Source organism: Ciona robusta, chromosome 14, assembly GCF_009617815.1.
Source record: "Ciona robusta chromosome 14, ASM961781v2".
Lineage (NCBI taxonomy): Eukaryota > Metazoa > Chordata > Ascidiacea > Phlebobranchia > Cionidae > Ciona > Ciona robusta.
The window spans coordinates 4383110-4402280 of record NC_143248.1 but is presented as its reverse complement, the minus strand read 5'-3'; the positions used below and the strand labels follow the sequence as shown (position 1 = coordinate 4402280).

General features: G+C 36.4%; 3 protein-coding genes across 7 annotated transcripts; 2 read left to right on the top strand and 1 right to left on the bottom strand.

Moving 5' to 3' along the window:
- Positions 1-106: 106 nt before the first annotated feature.
- Positions 107-4640, bottom strand: LOC149725191 (uncharacterized). 4 transcript variants are annotated; one of them, XM_089892812.1, is made up of 14 exons: positions 4444-4640; positions 4266-4340; positions 4041-4163; positions 3868-3939; positions 3351-3450; positions 2778-3023; positions 2343-2547; positions 1980-2117; positions 1582-1715; positions 1342-1387; positions 860-1070; positions 748-788; positions 523-689; positions 107-312 (listed from the first exon to the last, which is right to left on the bottom strand). In XM_089892812.1, the coding sequence occupies exons 1-14, from the start codon at positions 4546-4548 to the stop codon at positions 221-223; spliced, it is 1755 nt and encodes a 584-aa protein (XP_089748938.1). In that variant the 5' UTR covers positions 4549-4640; the 3' UTR covers positions 107-220. The 4 variants fall into 4 exon arrangements, with proteins under 4 accessions (XP_089748938.1, XP_089748939.1, XP_089748940.1 ...); XM_089892813.1 differs by having other exon boundaries at positions 1582-1712; XM_089892814.1 differs by having other exon boundaries at positions 2343-2544.
- Positions 4641-5656: 1016 nt separating this feature from the next.
- LOC149725190 (adhesion G protein-coupled receptor L3-like) lies at positions 5657-15964 on the top strand. Of its 2 annotated transcripts, none has more exons than XM_089892782.1 (20): positions 5657-5797; positions 5868-5958; positions 6319-6498; positions 6692-6815; positions 6919-7105; positions 7428-7597; positions 7950-8187; positions 8514-8673; positions 8963-9043; positions 9554-9719; positions 9797-10028; positions 10324-10482; positions 10896-11027; positions 11697-11892; positions 12209-12324; positions 12603-12722; positions 13174-13283; positions 13669-13790; positions 14085-14233; positions 14478-15964. In XM_089892782.1, exons 1-20 carry the CDS (start codon positions 5756-5758, stop codon positions 14652-14654), a joined length of 2952 nt encoding a protein of 983 aa, XP_089748908.1. In that variant the 5' UTR covers positions 5657-5755; the 3' UTR covers positions 14655-15964. The 2 variants fall into 2 exon arrangements, with proteins under 2 accessions (XP_089748908.1, XP_089748907.1); XM_089892781.1 differs by having other exon boundaries at positions 6295-6498.
- A 1220-nt stretch (positions 15965-17184) lies between these two features.
- LOC149725189 (uncharacterized) lies at positions 17185-19105 on the top strand. Its single transcript, XM_089892842.1, has 3 exons — positions 17185-17871; positions 18312-18473; positions 18717-19105. The coding sequence occupies exons 1-3, from the start codon at positions 17324-17326 to the stop codon at positions 18871-18873; spliced, it is 867 nt and encodes a 288-aa protein (XP_089748968.1). The 5' UTR covers positions 17185-17323; the 3' UTR covers positions 18874-19105.
- Positions 19106-19171: the final 66 nt, after the last annotated feature.

Below are 19171 nucleotides of genomic sequence, written 5' to 3'. Positions count from 1 at the left end.
TGCTAATTAGACAATATAAATTATTAAATGGGACCGGGTATAGCAATTCATATTGAAACGGACCGAAATGAACTTTTGGCGTTTTCGTAATAAGCGAAGGCCATACTACAAGTTTAATTCTTTACTTTATTGCAATTTTGAATCGAAAAATAAACTTTCAAATAAATAGGTAGTGTGTACGTAGAAAAACAATCGCAAATTTTAACACTGTCTTTATAGTTCACATTTGCAGCAAGTGTTCGTACAGATCTGTGCTGTCCGAAATTACAGGGGTGTCGTGCTTACAATCTCCAAATAACTCCTCAAAATCGCCTAAAGAAAGAACAAATACAGAATAATTAACATAAATACACAGAACTTTATTATGTGTCGGTACAGCGACATTTTCTCCAAGTCGCGAGGATACGGTTATACAAGCCTGTAAACATTCTAGCTTAATTACTGTCAAATAACACAGAATAACAGAACGAAAAGATTGACCATCTGACCCCACCCTACACCGCATGCAATGCAGTATCTCACCTGTGTCCTGGGGCATAGCCAGCCTAATTTTGTCAATTACGCCGTCTTTTTCCAAGTGTGTTGTCAAATCATCATCCAATTTCTCTATTGAGACTTGGGTTGGGATCTCCCAAGCATATTTTCCCTGTTTATCGTTCGCTACTTCGTTGGGATGTAACAATATTTTTCTAAGTAGATATTCATGTTAAATCCGTGTTTTTAAAAATTTGCTACAAAACTACTTACTGGTAGTGGTTACTGCAACATAACTGGTGACGTATGGCGTTCTGAAATTATAAAATACATTGATAAATATTCCGGTTCAATAGTATAGCAATTTTGCTGCATAATAACATACCTGCCAATTTAAGTTAGCGTAAGCATAATACGGGAATCGCGACGTCACGAACTTGTAGATTTGTCTCACAGTGAGTTGCTTACATCCGGCGTGTTTAAAAGCAAGATATATCAATTGGTTGTACGGCAATGGCGGTTTCACCAATTCTTTGTCGTTTTCTGACCCCGCCATTCTTACGCTCACTTTCGGCTTTTTGTTGTACTTCCTTTTTCTGTAATATTGTAATGTTATTACGACATACACATACTCACATTACTCGTAATAGAGTGGGGAAATATGGGACATCTTTTCATTCTACTTTCTTGTCCTATTTGGTAGTAAACAAAGAACATTCAAAAAATTCTAAAACCGTATCCTCACGACTTTAATAGACCTTGTTAATCGTTGGAAATTGTTTAAAACACGATCCGGATATTGGGATACTGTGTGCTAACGGTGTCGCATCTTCCCTCACCCTACTTTATAATTTTAATTTAACTTACGGTTTGTTTTGGCTTTCAATTTCCTTCAGAACACCTGTGAGCTGACCTGTAAACATAGTTTTAAATTTTTAAAAAAATGCGAAACTATATAGGTCACATTATATATTATAGATGTTTTCCATGCTTGTTAACTTGGAATTGGAAATTGTTGCCGTAACTAGCATGGGCTGGAACTATCAAAGCAATTTTCAATCATGAATAACGGTGGCTAATTACCGTATTTTTTATTAAAACATTCACCTTCAGTACTTCCATATACTACTTTGTCCTTTGTTGCGCTGTTCCCTGGCAGCACTGTGACGTCATCATCGACAGTGACGTCATCATCGAACCCTAGCAGCGACTGCAAGTCAATCGTTTCGTACTTCGTGCTACTAAAAGTAAAAATTGTTAAATCGTCGAAGTATTTAGATGAATACGAATGTACAACTTATTTATTCTTGTTTGGCGGGGCAACAACAGTCTCTATAACACAGGTGTTCTGCTTCACAAACCTCGTGCCCGCTTACATATCTATAGACACACGCCCACAAATGGTAGCAGCGTCAAGCCTCGAACCCATCAACTCTTGACTAGAGGCAGACGCCCTAACCACTCCCCTAAACCGCCGAATAATGGGTTATTGTCACGTGATGTACCTGCTGCTTGTGGTTTGCTGCTTAATCTCATGTTGGTCATGTGAGTGCAGTGAAGTATGACGGACTCTGATTGGTTCCCCGAGTTTTTGTAAGCCACGCTTGTCGTTTTCATTGGCTGAGGCGTCCGTACTTATTGACCTATATATATAAATAAACGTTTAATCTTTAAAAAAATTCGAAAACATGCTTTGGGTAATTTTAATCATAAAACGCAGGTAAAATATCAAAATATCAGTTTTTAACGACTGTCGTTTTGCTGCTGATTCCATTATTTTCGCTTCCAATTGATCTGACCTTTGTTACTGTATTCCAGGAGTTAAAATAATATAATGTTATGCTATAATATTGTCTATTGCGGCTTACCTTTGTTTTTGTTTTAAGTTTTCCGCGTTCAGTTTCAGTCGCTTCAGTAAAACGCTTGCATTGGGAATTGTAACCAAACCATTTTGCATCACAACCTTGCGACCTTGCGCAAGCCTTGGAACTGTTAGTGTTCTGCTACCACTTGGAGACATCAATACAATTCGTTCGACTTCCGGTTTCGGATTGGAGTTGTCTTCGACCACTACTGTAAACCATAACATATAAGCAAGCTGTTACTTATTTTCCAGTTGTACCATTTTTACAGTTTTACGGGAAAAAAAAAACAATTAAAAAAATCACTTTTACTATTCACAAGAAAAAAATCCTGGTATTCTTTAAATAGGTTTGTTGTATAGGCGAGATCCAGCGGCTATAGGCGCGCCATGTAACGTGTGGTTCAGGCGAGTCGGTCTTAAAATAGACTACAATAGTTACTTGTATCGTCGCTTCGTTTCCGTTTACGAACGTTGTCGATTTGCTTGCAACTATTTTCCATCAAATTTCTCTGTGGTTCATTTTTTATATGATTGTGATTTTCCTTCACAGAAATGCTGCTCATGGCTTCTTGTGGGTTTGCGGTATCATATGATCGCAAATTCGTGATTGAGGGGAAGAATTTCGTGAGATAATCTTCACTATCACTGCATGAGTCTTCTGGTGTCAATGAACCAGTAATAATATCTGCAAACATAGGTCAAAGTCAATTTCCATTTTTTATTGTCAGAAGTTCCTTTTAAAATGTTAGATTTGAAGGGTAGACGGTGTTTCATTATTCGGGCGTGTGTCTTTGGTAAACAATATTTAACGGTCATTTCTTGTATATAGGTTGTCTAAATTGTCAACCGTAAATTTAAAAAAAAACGAGGTGTGTGAAACAAAAAAGGGCATTATAACGGTTAAGTCATTGTCACACAAATTCCAATTATACTGATATGTAGAGACCCTGTAAAGGTTTATTACGAATTTAGTTGGTATTTTTCACATACATACTAAGCGTAATTTCCATACCTTTGCTTGGGTTCTCTGCTGCAAGTATTTCGATGGCTTCTTCTACGTTCCAAGTTTGTTTGTCTTCTTTCGGTTGGTGAAAGTAATCAACAGGACATACCTAAAACACATTCAGTTAAATAAGGGGTCTTCAAATAATATGAATACGACAACCTGGACAATACCAATTACATAAATGTTATTAGAAGTAATTTAAAAATAGAGCGTTTTGCAAAATAATATTTTTTAAAGTTTTAATCAAGTAGGTTAGCGGTGTTAAGCTGGTTATTTAAATGTACTAACTTTAATTTTAGGATCCCCCTGTGTGGTAAGATGGATAGCGTACAGTAAGCACATAAATCCATATTTTCTAATCGTGTTTTAACAACTAGCAATGCTCTTTTAAGAGTCGTGAGTGTACGGGTATACGTTTTTGTAAACTACTTTATTCACTAACAATTGGGACGATCACTAAGAGAATGAAAATAAAGACCATCTTACCCCAACCTACGATATTAGGATTTCTATTGGTACTTACCTCATTAGGGTCAACCATAGTCCAAGGCATACAATCCCAATGATGTTGCTTTTTTCGAAACTGGATTGAATTCTGAATAGAAAAAACTGGATTGAATTCTGAATAGAAAAAACTGGATTGAATTCTGGATATTTTGTTTAGAAAAGTTGGGTATGGAGGTAAAAAATACTTACATTATTCGAGTTTGAGTTTGAGTTTTTGATAATTGCGGGGTGGGTATTCACACTGCCTTTGATGTATCTCTCTATTAGTGATAGTACGGTGTTCAGTTTTGCTTTGCTCTCTAGCGCTCTTACCTGGGCAGAAAATATATTTGTTTTATTTGACGTTTACGTTTTTGAAATTCTATATCCTTTAACAACTATTTGTAATTCTGTGGCATTGGTGCTTATTCTCACCCGCTCCAATGTTGGTTTTCCGGAGGATAAGCATGGTGTTACTTGATCCGTTGTAAGGTGAAATAACTCGCTAATCTGAAAACAAAAGACGTATGTCATACAAATTCCACAAAACTTTCTGACGTCATCAAAAAATAAAGACGTCACTGGAATTATCAGACATGTTGTTACGTCATACCTCGTGAAACCAATCCGTTTTCCATTTTTCAACAGTTGTTACTCGACCTGCTTTCGTGACTGAAACTGTCGCTGATGAAATTTTTGACTTTACCTTTAAGACCATTTTCTTATTACGTCACAGTGGCATTTTCGTCACAATGGTATATTGTCGCACTTGCCATCTTACTTTAAACACCATAAATTTCGCGTTTTTCTTTTTTTCGAAAGGTGTGTTTTTACACGTGGTGCATACAACATGATTGTAATCGTTATCGAAGGCTCTAAAATCACTGCGTGCACTGATAGAGATGCGTGATTGTCAACGGTAGAGGTGCGAATGTGTGTAGTAAGGTGTAAGCATGATTAACCAGCTTTGCAGGTGGTCAGGAAAAAGCGTGTTCGGCGCAAGAACAAACAAAAACAATTAGTAAAATAATTTGAACAACACAGACTCTGCACACGCGTAATTCATTGTTTAATTATCTACGACATGCAAGTTGTTTGTGCTCGACTGCGGGCACGAGGTCAGTTTCAGAGGGTGCCCAAAGGGAAGTCCTAGTATACTAAAATGTACGCTTCGTGCACTTCGCTATATTTTTTTCCAAATTTACGCCAATAAACTTCAAATTTCCCTAATTTCAAACTAATTGATCTTACATACAAAACACAATTGCACGAAATCTTATACACCGTGACGTCATTACGTTTAAAAATAGCGAATGGCGCCTAAAGGGCGTTAATGCACAACCCCCATGATGACGTAACAAACAGCTCGATAACGCATTTCCACACAGTCCATGTAAAGATCCCACTTTCATTCACGTATATCAAGCTATTAGATTCAAACCTCTGAGGTCATGCATTCAGATTTGAAAGCCCGGATATTGTTAGGGCATGACGTCATATCCGCCCAAGCAATTGCCCGCGATCGCCAGTTTCAGTTCAGGTCAGGATTCCAAGCACCTATACTCAGATATGCAGAAGTTATTCTATAGTATAGCGTGGGTTATCTAGAAGTAGATATCATAGTTTGTTTATTAAACATTAGGCCTACCTTGTTGAATGTTTGTAATTAATTTTTGTTTGTCTGTTTCTGTTTTCTTATTCGTCAGTTAAAAGTGTTTGACCTAAAAGTACATTGCAAGATATGACCTGTTTAAGCTGCATTTCTGTACGCAAACATAAAATTCCATTTGTATTTGTTACGCGTTTTAAAATTGTGAAAATATTCGAAATTTACTGTTGTTCATATACTTTAAACAGAATTCTTTAAATTTTGATTTAAAATATAAACTGCGATACCTGATTACATCATAACAAAAGAACGGGCCATGACTCACTTCGTACTATTGTTGATTGTTCTACTTATAAGAGTAAGTTCCTGTTTCTTTATGTTTTGAGTATATGGTTCTGGTAATTTGTTTACACCTTCTGTGATTTCAGTCCTCCTTTGGTCAAAATGACGAGTTCCGTTCACTTGGTGATTCAGATAGTTCTGCCGCATATGCTGATGCAGACTACTCGATTGAGCCAGGTAAAATATATGTGTTTTAAAATCACTGATATAGTACTGGGGGTAAGATATAAGCACATGATGAACTTTTCTTTCTGTTTTCTCGTCCGATTTCTTAGTAAGCAATGAACATTCAAAGAATTATAAAACCATATCCTTACGACTGCCATAGATCGTTGTTAAATGTTTAAAACATGATCAGTATATTTGGATATTATGTGCTAAAAGTGTCCCATCTTCCCCTATACCTTACCATATTATGAAATGCTAGCATTTTATCTATACGCACTAGCATGATAGTAAGCGAGTCAACCTATTGAAAACTTTGCATTCAAATCTTATCTAATATTTGTGCAGTAAACGTATACTTGCGATCCGTAGCTTCATACACAGCACCGCCTGGAGAGTTTGAACGATTTCGGGAAACTTTCAATGTCCTGTTCGAATCTCCAAGCGTAGCAAATGAAAAAGTGTTTAATCGCTTAACTGATCCTTTATTGATGGACTATTGGACATGGGATGATATAGGGCATTGCATTGCAACAAAAGCTAATGAAAGAGGTAACTACTATATTATTTTATAGCCGGGGCTTATTTGGTATAGATCGCCTGCTGCCTGTCAATCAGAGGTGAGGTGCTCGAGGCTCGGCACTGCTACACGATTGTTGGCGTTTAAATGTCTTTAAATAATGCATAAAAGTTTTCACTAAGGAAAAATTAGAAAAATGTCAGTTTTAATATTTTATTTTTTTAGATACAAGCTTGAGCGAATCACAGTTGGTTGAAGTGAGAGAGGCAATAGAACTAATAGAGGAGAAAAAAGTAGAGGCGATTCGGCCAGGGGGGAATCTTTTCTTCGAAAGTATGAACGATTCCAGGTGAATATGTAGGCACAATGTGTGTGGAACAAAACACGTTTGTTATAACGATTGTCAGGCACGAGAAGATAACAATTTTACATTTATTCATTCATTTTTTCAGATCTCCTTTAGATTGTGAAATCGGGCATTTCGTCACTAACGAATATTACACAAACATTACTAAATCGGTGGAAAGGGCTTGGAACTGTTACCGTTATCTTCCAGCATTATGGCTCTCTGTAATAAAGGCTAATAAGAAAACATGCAGTTTGAAAGATGCGATGACATCTGTTGTTGAAGTTGGACAGGTAATTACCACATTCTCCATTTTACAAACCAAAATTATTTCTTATATTTTACGTGTTCTATCTATTGCCAAAGTAACATAATCCACATGTACTTAAGTTATGTCTTCACCGAAAAAGTATGCGGGTATATACTTCTGTAAATATTTCTTATTAACTACCAAATGTAACCACAAAAGAGAATAAAAACATTTTACCCAATCAACGAAGAAAGTTAAGTTTACGAAAGCGAAGTTAGGGCTGGTAACGGTAAAACTACAGCTGTTAAAACCCGCTTATAGATAACACAGAAACAGAAATAACGTTTTAGATAAATATCACACAGACAGCGGATCATCCACAAGAGCCAAATAACCCCAGAATCGTCGAACGTAATTCCAAGTTACTTTACACGATTTCCAAACCTGAGAATCTGAATTACATAAAAAAGTATCTTTGTCCCCATCATGAAGTATCAACGTGCACGGTGGTTGAGAACGTGATCTGTAAACCAGGGTAAGCGAAAACATACCTGAACGAAGTCGTTATATCACACGTATTTTTGTAACTGCTTACTTTATCCTCGCGTGGCCGAAAAACGACAGTCTTTAAACACAAGTGTTCTGTTTCATATACCTTGTGACCGCTCACGAGTTACCACATGCCTAGTTTGTGAGTGATTATTTTTGGTTTATTTCATTTTTTGTAATGTATATGGTTATCAGTTTGGACAACTCATATGGCATACCACTGAGTTGAAGCAATTGCGTTAGGTGTCTTGCCCAAGTCACATATATGCCCACTATATGATACCATTTATTTAAGTGGTTTAATACAATGGCATTTTTAACGACAATTTCATTTACAGGTACTCTGCTGTTTTGCAACTTACGGAACAGCTTCAAAATGCTTCCCAAAACAGCCCTCCTTCAGATTCTACAGAGATGTTCGTTTTGTTGGACTTGCAATCCACACTGGGAGAAATCAGCAACGAGTTTAACAGAACTGAAACTAAAAGTGCATCAGCTGCGAAAGACATGCTGAATTTCTACATGGGAATTGTGGATAATACGATTGGAAATAAAGGCGTCGAAGTTTGGAAAAATGTAAGTGTCGTTGCATAATATTCAATCTGTTTGCCATTTTAATTAATATGAGTTTCATGCATAACTGTATTAAAATAGAAAATTTTATCAAGTATTGTTTGTGTTATGTCAAGTGTTTTATATTAATGTGTTTGTTTATATATGTGTACGTTGTATTTTTAACACATTAATTCGCTAAGTAAGATGGTATAAAGCAGTTTGGGAAAAAAGAAATAAACCAATATAATCGTAGGGTAATAAAGGCTCGTTTTTTTATTTAATAAAATAAGTACTTTTTGACACACGATATTATATAAAGTTCCTTGCAAATTTACCTTTCGTTTAAGATGCCGCTTTCAAGAAGTGAAAACGAACTTGAGAAATTGTTGGAAAAAAATGAAAACTTTGTTGGTGGAACTTCGGACAAGATCTTGGGACCTGACACCAGTAGAGTCGAACTCGAGAAAGAAACACTTAGTGTGAAAATGGTCACAGTTAATGGGGAAGGTAAAGCAATACGATACTGTTACGCGAAGACTAAAACTGTCCAGCCATTTTGAGGGAAATTAATGAGCGATTGGCCTTGTCTATTATACCAATGAATGAAGAAATGTAACTTGCTTTATCCTCTAGCGTGCTGGCCGTAAAACAACAGTCGTATAATACCACGGGCGTTTTGTTTCCTACACCTCTTGCAGCTTACAAGTTACCACATATATCTTTAAATAATTCAGACATTTCATAAGGAACCCCTGGGTTTGATCAAATTTAATAAATTGTTTTCATTGAATTTCAGGCAACGTGGAGTTTGGTTTCCCAGGAGCGCAGATTAGGACGGAAAACATTCCTAATGTTCGAAGCAGCGATAAACTAAACGGTAAGTCTTCAAATTATGCTTATGTAAGCACAAGTGTTATAGTTGGTACAATAAGCCACATCAGCGCTTTTAGTAAATGCCTATAAATTAGACCCAATACCCTTATATAACTATTATATTCCCTTTAGTTAGGTATTTATATACTAAAATATAGCTTTATTAAATTACTGTTTCTGTATAAACCATGTGTTGCGGGGTATAAGGGGTTGCCCATGTTCCCATTTTATTGTCTCATTAGGTAGAAAGGGAGTAAAAAAGGATATTTATAGCATTATATAATTGTATATTCCTTAAATGAAAAGTGTGTTTAAATATTAACACATGATTAAGAAATATAGGATATTGTCTGCTAACGCTATCCATCTTTCCCCACAGTACCATATAGTAAAAATAGACAGAACCCTTAAAAAAAATTCAAAAAAACTATGGTTTTGGATTTGCGAAATATACATGTAATATTTTCCGATTTTACATCTATTACGTCATTAAAATAACAAAAAAAACTTTCAGCTTACGCCTTGTACTACAAATCGTGGCGAGATATTCAGTCACAAATCAGAGGCTCCCCACAACCAGACACCAACCCTAACGGTCGTTGGTTCGTTGGAAAAGGCGGGGTTATTTCGCTGAGCACTAGAAAGAACAAAGAGAAAAAATCTGTTCCAGTTACCTACAAGTAAAATTTAGGACTCCATTTTGTTTATGTGATACGTATTTTTGACGTTGACGTAACCAAAGGGCCTAAATTTCCAGAATGAAATTCGACAATGAAAGCGACGTATTCACTTCAAGTGACTCCATTACTCGACGCTGCTTGTCGTGCGAGTATTATGACGTCACAAGTAACACGTGGCAGTCTTCCGGTTGCTACGCTAAGGGTGCTGACACGGACGGTATAACATGCACCTGCAACCACACAACAAATTTTGCAGCATTTATGTCGCCTTTTGACGCTGACTTCACCATGTCAGAAGAGCAAGCGACGGTAGGCTAAATATGTTCCTTCAAAACACTTATAGGTGGCTCGATATGCGTGCAGTGGTGTATAGGGTGACATGGATACCTTTAGCACATAATTTCCCATATTTCCTTATCGTGTTTTTAACAAATAACAACGCTGTTTTAGAGTCGCGAGTATTTGGTTAAATAATCCTGTAAGCATTCCTTGTTTGCTATAATGAGATGATAAAAGGCAATGAAAAGGTGTCTTACACCCCCCGTACTATACATTTATATGTACATCAAGTATATGTAACAAAACATCTGTTCCACCTTTTCAGTGGTTGAACGCTGTTGAATATGCTGGTTCCGCACTTTCTGTTGTTTGTCTCGTTGCGTCTTTCATCACGTTTTGCTTGGTGCGTTCATCAGTTCGAAACGATCGCTTACGAGCTCATATTAACTTGGTAGTTGCGTTGTTCTTTGTACATTCAATACAGGTAAGACTGGCAGAAAACACATATGCCAAATGGTATAACTGATGTATAGTATAACATTATTTTAAACTTTTAGTCAAAGTGGATATTACTCTGTAGCGTGCTTTAAGGAATTTTATGTTTTTTTTTACTTAAATTCTTCATGAATGCACTGTAAACAGGTGCTACCATAAAAACGTTTTAAGATTCTTTCGTGTATAATGGGGTGGGGAAAAACGAGACAGCACCTTTAGCACATAATATCCAAATATTTTGATCTTGTTTTAAATAGTTAGCAACGATCTATGGGAGTCGCGAGGATACGGTTTTATAATTCTTTAATTAATGTTCTTTGTTTACTCCCATATGCGACAAGAAATTAGAATAAAAAGATCTCCCATTTCCCCCACCCTAGTATAATAATATATTTGTTACAGCTTGGAGCAGATTATGCTGTTTTCTCCGAGAGCTTGTGTGTGACAATCACATTGCTGACACATTACTTTCTTCTTGCTGCGTTCATGTGGATGTTCGTTGAAGGAGTTTTCCTTTATCTTTATGTAGTGCAGGTAAAGGAATACTGGAAGTTAGAATAAAGAAGTTACATTCATTTATTCAATATATAAAAAAATATATGCCAGTTATTCAACATAAAAGAGTAAAAGAGTGACTTTTAGAAAATGAGTTTCAAATTTTTCCAATATATTTTCAATAAAAGGTACAGAAATAACTTTGAAATGAATTGAAATACTATTTTAAGTACAAATGTAGTAACTGAACGGCTGTTAATACGTAGTTGCCATTTCCAACTCAATTTACTATAGCGTAGATTTTATGACGTAATATCCCTATAGAAATCAAAAGAAAATTGCGCAATTTCAACTTTATTCGTGACGTCTACATATAAGTATATATCGAATTAATTTCGAATTTTTCCAGTTTTTATGTGACGTGTGTACACGTTAGCATTAAGGTTATATACGGGCATAATACAAGTCATGGGGAAATGGTAATATAATTCTGTAGATAAGATTTTTATTTACTACGAATGAAATGTCCCATCTTACCCGTAACCTGTTATACTATAAAGAAATGAAAAACACTAAAAGTGAATAAAAACATGAACCACCTTATAGCCTTTAACCCAGTTCCTATACCATAAGAAATTGAAAAACAGTAAAAGTGAAAGAAAACATAAATCATAGCATCAACTATACTTAACTATATACACAACACAGGTGTTCGTGCACTCCAGGTTCGAAAGCCGATGGTGGATGTACGCGCTTGGTTGGGGAACTCCTTTGATTATTGTTGCAGTTTCTGCAGGCTATGGGATTCCAAACGAAGTCTATGTACAAAGGAATCCACCCACTACACCACCCTGCCAGGAAGGCCAGATACCATACCCACCCCTGCCCTATAACCCTAAAGAAGGTTACAATTAAGACATATTGATTCCAGTTCCACGCGCTGGCGCAGTGGTTAGCGTGCCTGGTTCTATAGTCCAGAGGTTATGGGTACGAGGCTCGCCGTTGTTACCATAGTGATCTTAAATTGTCAGCCATGTATTATCTTTGAAAAAATCTTTTATTCACTAATTTGTGGTAACTTCCAAGTGAATACAAGGTGTTTAAAACAGAAACTGGTTGAATAAGTCACATCCATTCATTCATATATAAGGGTTATGTTATTGCGATTGGTAAAATAGGAAAGAATATTCCAAAAATAAAATTGACTTTTATGTTTTCAGGTTTAAAGTACGCTACCTGCTGGCTCGACGTCACATCCGGTATGACGTGGAGTTTCATTGCACCCGCTCTTGCTGTCATCTTGTTTAACATTGTTATCCTATGTAAAGTGGTTCAGGTATACTTAACGTAGCGGGTGTTTCACCAAACTTGGCTACTGCCCATACAAATCTTCCGTTTGGTCGGGGAATACCATTTCATTGTATTTCCTCGTCCGAGTAAACAAACCTTACAACTCCCATAGGCCGTTGTAAATTGTTTAAAACACGCTCAGAATATTTGGATATTTATATTCCTGCTGGTCTACTTTTTCCATATAGCTTACTATATAAAAAAATGAACACTTTTATATTCTATTTCACTTACTTTTTTTTCATGAGCTAAAATTTATTTCAGGTGCTGGTCAAATTATCGGAACGAACAAAAGGAATGAAATCATTTAAGGCAACAAACGCCATTGGAGCTCAACATCATGTTAAACAAGGCTACCAGATGAAGCAAAAGCCTTCCAGTCAAGTAAGCTTATACCACATTATGTTTCGATGTTATGGGTTTGAATTCGAATCCAGCTATATACAACAAAAATTTATAAAATAATTACTCATGGAGTTATATATGCGGTAGCTGGTAAGCGGGCATGAGGTGTATGAAACAGAGTATACTTGTGTTATAGTTCGTTTACCGTTGCCCCGCCATGCGAGAATATGTAAGCTATATACATGCGTTTATTCGGTCCATTCCATATCTAAAAGTTTACGAATTATTAGGTATAAATGGATATTTAGCGTATTTGTACTTGCGTTGGGGCAACGACAAAAGTCATATAACACAGGTGGTCTGTTTCACACAGTTATTGCCCGCATAGGAATTACTGTATGAAACTTTTTGAACTCTGGGTTAGAGGCATAGGCGCTAACTACTTTGGCACGGCGCGGTTAAGTAAAGCATAAATTAATTTTTTTCCCAGGTACCAACCGCCAAAGTTACCGAGTTCAAAACTCCGCCCATAAGATACGGAAGAAGTAACAGTGATGACGTATCCACACAGGAACTGCATGGAAACGAGGTCACAGGATTGTAAGTATCCTGGTGAAGACTTTTCCCACACTTTTTAGCCATATCGTGTTTTAACAACGGGGGTTTTTGCTGTTAATTCCCATATTCGTTATTTAATAACATGATTTTTGTTGCCGTTTTTAAAGAGATAATAAATTATATATTATAGTACGGTGTGGGGAAATGGGACACCAACCCATTTTCCGTCCCACTTGGTAGTAAACAATAAATATTTACAAAAATATATACCCGTATACTCACGAAACGGGAAGATTGTATTGTTAAAAACACGATTAGGAAATATATGGGATATTACTTGCTAACGGTATTCATCTTACCCCACAATACTATATATATATACTATTTCGTCAAATTTGCTGCGTTGTTAAAATACCGATTCTTATAGTCCTTCCAGATCGTCATCCCAGACTTATTCACAAAACTTTGCCGTCGGTAGACCAAGGACAGCCACCGTATCAAGCTTTGATGAAACAAATTATCTTTCAGATATAAAAACAGCAATTAAAGGTAAGAATTTAGTTTTTAAATCAGTTTGAAAACGATTTTAATCCACTTTTAAATGGTAAATAAGTTATTGTAGTACCATAAGGTAAGATGAATATCGTTAGCACATGATATACCATCTGTTCTAGTCGTGTTTTAACAATTAACAACGCAAAGATGCGGTTATATATTTCTGTATATATTCTTTTGCTTACAATAATACGTGACAATAAATTAGAATAAAAACATGGATCACCTCACCAACCTACTATGATGACATATATGTACATTGCTTTTATCATTACATTACTTTTACAGGAGCTGCCGTCTTGCTACCGGTCCTCGGAATCCCATGGATTTGCGGAATGCTGGGTTACAAGAGTTTTGCTCTTACTATAGCATTCGTTGTACTTAACTCCATACAAGGTGTTGCTATCTTTCTTGTGTATTGCGTCTTCAATGACGAGGTGGGAGCAGATTTTGCTATTATGAGTTAAACAACACAAAAAATAATCACTTACAAAGTTACATACGTGGTAACGGTGTCCCACCACGCGAAGATAAACCAAGTTACATTTATTTGGTAAAATGTATGCCAATATGTTCTTAACGATTACGAAAGTTCTGTACGCTAGTATAGTTATACGCGTTATTCTGAAGAACTCTTAAAAATAAAAAGTAATTTCCAATTTTGAACCTATTTTTCTGCAGGTTTGTCGTGCCCTAAAACGGCTGTACCAAGTCCATCGTATGAAACATGGCGTTGCCGGTAGAGGGCGCACAAGTAGCACCAGCAGTCTCAAGTCCGCTTTCAACCGGGGACTACTACGATCCTGGCGTCGTAGAAGTACTGCTATCAGTACCGTCTCCACAAGTAATAATGTTTAGCATTGTAAACCAGGTATTGCTTTTGTTATAAGCAAAATCTTATTATTATATACAGGATCATACGTGTTATAGTTCAATGCCATTGTACAAAGTAAATAAAGAAGTTTTGTTTATATTTGAAAATTGTTATTTTGATTCACGTTCAGCACTATAAATGCTTTAAGACCGTTCTGCCATAGCTTGTGGCAAACCTAACGCTAAAGTTTACTTGCTCGCGTATTAACCCTGTATGTAGTGATTGCTTTTTTTATAACGGATACAGCAGCGTCCTTATTTAACCTTCACTTGCATTTATATTAGTTTTATGCATTTAAATCTTTCTAATCAGTTCCACGCTTAGAATTATAGTAGGATGGGGGAAGACGGGACACCTTAAGCACATAATATCCAAACACGGGAGTCGTGAGGATACGGTTGGTAATTTTTTGAATGTTCTTTCTTTACTACCAAATGGGAGGAGAAAATAGAATGAAAAGGTGTCCCATCTTTCCACACCCTGTTATACATGCATCACCATTTCCGAACAGTATTATTGTAAACGTTTCGCTGTATCTAACAAAACAAGATAAACGTGCCATCGAAGAATATTATTAACATTATATCAACATTCGAGTTTATCCAAACACGCCTCAATATTTAATGTACTGTACACTGTTTACACGTTACACGTTTAGAAAGTTTTTTTTTTCATTTTAGTTCCAATATTTTTTACACAGTTTCATGATTATCGTATGTTATAACATTAATTACTTTTCAAAATCGATGTAGCTTATTTATGTTAAAAAAACTAACTTATAGGGCAAACGTTAATATATAGTAGGGTGGGAGAAGTTGGGACACCTTTAGCACATAATATCCCAATATCCTGATCGTGTTTTAAACAATTAACAACAATATTGTTAGTCGCGAGGTTACGGTTTTATGATTCTTTAAATATTCTTTGTTTACTACCAAATGAGACGAGAGAATAGAATGAAACACTATCCCATCTTCTCCCACCCTACTATAATAACTTTTTTATGTGCAACGTTTATTGAAAGCGGTTCTATTACACGGAAAATTTTTCCACAATAGTAAATTGCTTGCTAATGCTCTGTTGTGTTTTCGTGTTTAATAATAATGACCATATACGCTAAGGCGAAAGACGCTGTGGGGTAATTATAAATTCTTCCCCACAGAAAAAAGTTTTTTTGCATTGGTAGTAACATAGTGCTTTATTATGTTAAAGTTGTTCTGTTTATGTTGCTTGCTAAATTGCGCGTGTGTATACATTCAAGCTGCATTAATGCCGAATAAAATGTACATGTTCACATCTGTTTATGAAATATAACAGGATGTTAAAGCAGTGCTCTAAATTCACACATGTGAACAGCGGATGCAATGAGACATATACGCCAGGGTATTTATTATATTTTAAAAACCGAAATCACAGTATGGGCGGTTATACATCTGACTGCAGACATGATAAAAAGCTTTAGTTATACCAAGTCACTCATTTTTATGACAACTGGCAGCAGCTGCTGGCTACAAAATAGGTATACGTCATTCGCAGGCCAGCATAAACAGCTTTGTTATACGAATTCGTAAGGTATAGAATCAAAGTATTGACAACCGCCATGTTAAACAGTCTAATTATTGCAGTAAATCTGTATTCGCCGATTTAAAAACAGTTTAGCTTTTATGGCTCATGACGTCGTCGCATATTTGTCCCCAAGGACTAAGTTGCGTTCACGCCAATTAGCGCTTCACTGCGATCCATATAACAGGCGTCCTCGAAACATTAATTGCGCGAGGCTGTTTGGAATAGTGTGTTATACTGTTTCAATAAGCGCTTTACTTGTAATTAAGCGTAGTACTTAGCTTTTAGGGAGATACAAAGTAATAGTAACCGCTGGAGTGTTGTTGTCAGGTTTGTTTTACTTATAAAAAATGTATTTGTTCAAGAAAGTTTTATAATTAGCGCTTAACTTGTAAGTAGTACTTAGATTTTGAGGTTTAGGATTTAAAGTAACGTAGTTAGTAACCGTTGTATTTATTTGTATTCATTTGTTAGGTTTGCTTTTAATGAAAAAGATGTATTTGTCCGAGATGACAGTCTGTTGATTTTGTGTGTTCGGTGTAATCTGGAAAGTTAATTCGTTGTGTTTTTCTTAGTTATGTTCGTCACATGTCGTATGAGATAAACTGGCTGTTTACAGACGTATAGTGCCCGCGGCGAGGTATACAGCAAATGAGAGAACTTACACTGATTTCATAACGGTGTAAGAATTTCTGCTAATTTTGATTTAGCTTTATATTAATATACTTGACGGCAGAAGTGCGTTCTGTTATTCAAGACGCCTGTGGCGGTTTTGCCGCTTTGTGTTTTGACAATTTTAGTTCGGGCGGTGTATGAACAATTCTGCGCCTTAGAAAATTTGTAGAAATGCGACGATTTTTATTTAAAAATCTGATATGCCTATAAAAGCAACAATATTCACGATACAGACTGGTATACCGTAAATATTGCTTATAGTAAAAGTTCTAACAGTGTATATACAGCAACAATATTTACGGTGCAGAATGGTATAGGGAATGCTAGAGTTTTATAAGGTATGTAAAACTTGCAATAACGTATTCGCTTTACTACTGTTTGTGCAAGACCACGGTCGTATAAATATTTAACCAGCATGAGCGACCAAGACAAGGAAAACGAAGTTAAGCCTCAGGACGAAGTAGAAGAGCCCAAAAATGATTCCCAAGAATCAGTTAATGATGTTTATGAAGTTCCGATTAGGACCGGCTTAGATAACGTTTCTTTGGAAATAGAAGATGCATCAAAAACCATTGACCCGAAACCAGTGCAGTTTGAAAAAGTTCCGACCAATCAGAAACCTGAACAGCCAAGCCAATCAGAAATTGTTAAACAGAATCCCATTGTCAAGACCCGTCCTCCGCCTCCCGAGCCTTATGCTAGCTTGCCTAAGCGTAAACCAGGCGGAACAATGACGTCACCACCGACCTACGTCAGCAACGAGCCGACATTTTCGTACAGCCGCAGAACATTCATGAATTTTGTGAAATCATTTGAAGGGGTTTTGTTCATTGTCGAGGTGATTGCTTCCCTCTTATCCTGGGTGTTGTTGACAGTCTGGACCAGGGCAGGACCAGATTACAGGTTCCCTTGTCCTCTTGGCTTCCCGATGTTTGCTTTCGTGGCTTCGTGGGCACTAACTACGTAAGCGGTTTAATCTTTATATAGTAGGGTGGGGGAAGATGGGAAACATTTTCATTCTATTTTTTTGTCCCATTTAGTAGTAAACAAAGAAAATTTAAAGAAATTATAAAACCGTATCCTCACAACTTCTATGGACCGTTGTTAATTGTTTAAAACACGATCAAGATTTTTAACAATATGAGCTAAAGGTGTCACGTCTTCCTCCACCCTACTATACAGTAATCTGAATAAAATTAGATACCGTTAGCACCTTAATATCATATTTCATTGTCTTATTTTGAACAATATTCTCTCTTTAAAGTCGCGGAGCTACGTTTATATAATTCTGTAAATATGCTTTCTTTACTACAAAATTGGAGAAGAAAGTGCGTCTTATTTTACCCAACCCTATACTATATAACAATTTGGCCAAAAAATCTTATTTTTTAATTTGTTTGCAGAATCCTATTTGTTATTCTGTTCTGTGGGTTGGACGGTAAAGTTCAATGGATGAAAGTATTCAGGCAATCGGTGTTTGGGATTCCATACAACGTAGTCGTCAGCTTGTTCTTTTTAGTGGCAGGGTCGATTACTGCTTCTTTCGCCGTGAGCGACATGACACAGTAAGTTATGTCGAAATTTCATTCCATACAACGTAGTCGTCAGTTTTATAGAGTTATTTGCGTAACTTATTGGGTAATTTGTCAGTGGATTGTTTTTGTAATTTATGGCTGATATTTTACACAAATCACGGGGACCACTGGCTTAATAAGAATACCGTTGTTGATGGTGATCTACTGGGCAAATATATATATCTTTCATTCTTTCGTATATTTAATTCTGTTTAACTTCATTAACCGTTTCAGAGTTCTCGGGGCGGCCACTGTGTTTTCATTTCTCTGTTTTCTTATTCACACGTTGCATTGGTTTGTTTACTTTAGAAGACAATTCGGTAAATGTCCGTGGACCTTTCTTAAAGGATGCAACGCGGATTGCAGCCGTAGGAGAAATGTGGCTGAATGATGTTATTGGAGATGGTGTATGCACAAACTTGTTCGTTTTACATTTACAACGTTGTACAAATGTGGCCTACGTACATCTCAGCTTGGGTCTCATATATTGGTTATCAATATCCGCGCTCTATAACACAGTTTTATTGCATGTTTTATGTGGTATGCAGATGCTTTTATACTAATTTGAAATTATAATTGATTTGTTAATTTTTAACTACCTAATAAACCCCACACGGAAGAAATTTTCGCAAAACTATACAGAGTGCGCGATCGAGACCATAAAGCCTATAGCCGCATTTCTAGTCTCA

What these genes read in the sequence shown, in the direction of transcription:
- LOC149725190 (XM_089892781.1), top strand. Translation starts at nt 5,756, where the DNA reads ATGACTCACTTCGTACTATTGTTGATTGTTCTACTTATAAGA. An exon ending in AACGTGATCTGTAAACCAGG is followed by an intron (nt 7,598 to 7,949) that starts GTAAGCGAAAAC and finishes TTTCATTTACAG; the next exon opens with GTACTCTGCTGTTTTGCAAC. An exon ending in ATTGCGTCTTCAATGACGAG is followed by an intron (nt 14,234 to 14,477) that starts GTGGGAGCAGAT and finishes ATTTTTCTGCAG; the next exon opens with GTTTGTCGTGCCCTAAAACG.
- LOC149725191 (XM_089892812.1), bottom strand. Translation starts at nt 4,548, where the DNA reads ATGGTCTTAAAGGTAAAGTCAAAAATTTCATCAGCGACAGTTTCAGTC. An exon ending in CAGCAAACCACAAGCAGCAG is followed by an intron (nt 1,716 to 1,979) that starts GTACATCACGTG and finishes TTTTACTTTTAG; the next exon opens with TAGCACGAAGTACGAAACGA. An exon ending in ACGCTAACTTAAATTGGCAG is followed by an intron (nt 789 to 859) that starts GTATGTTATTAT and finishes TTATAATTTCAG; the next exon opens with AACGCCATACGTCACCAGTT.
- LOC149725189 (XM_089892842.1), top strand. Translation starts at nt 17,324, where the DNA reads ATGAGCGACCAAGACAAGGAAAACGAAGTTAAGCCTCAGGACGAAGTA. An exon ending in GCTTCGTGGGCACTAACTAC is followed by an intron (nt 17,872 to 18,311) that starts GTAAGCGGTTTA and finishes ATTTGTTTGCAG; the next exon opens with AATCCTATTTGTTATTCTGT. An exon ending in GCCGTGAGCGACATGACACA is followed by an intron (nt 18,474 to 18,716) that starts GTAAGTTATGTC and finishes TAACCGTTTCAG; the next exon opens with AGTTCTCGGGGCGGCCACTG.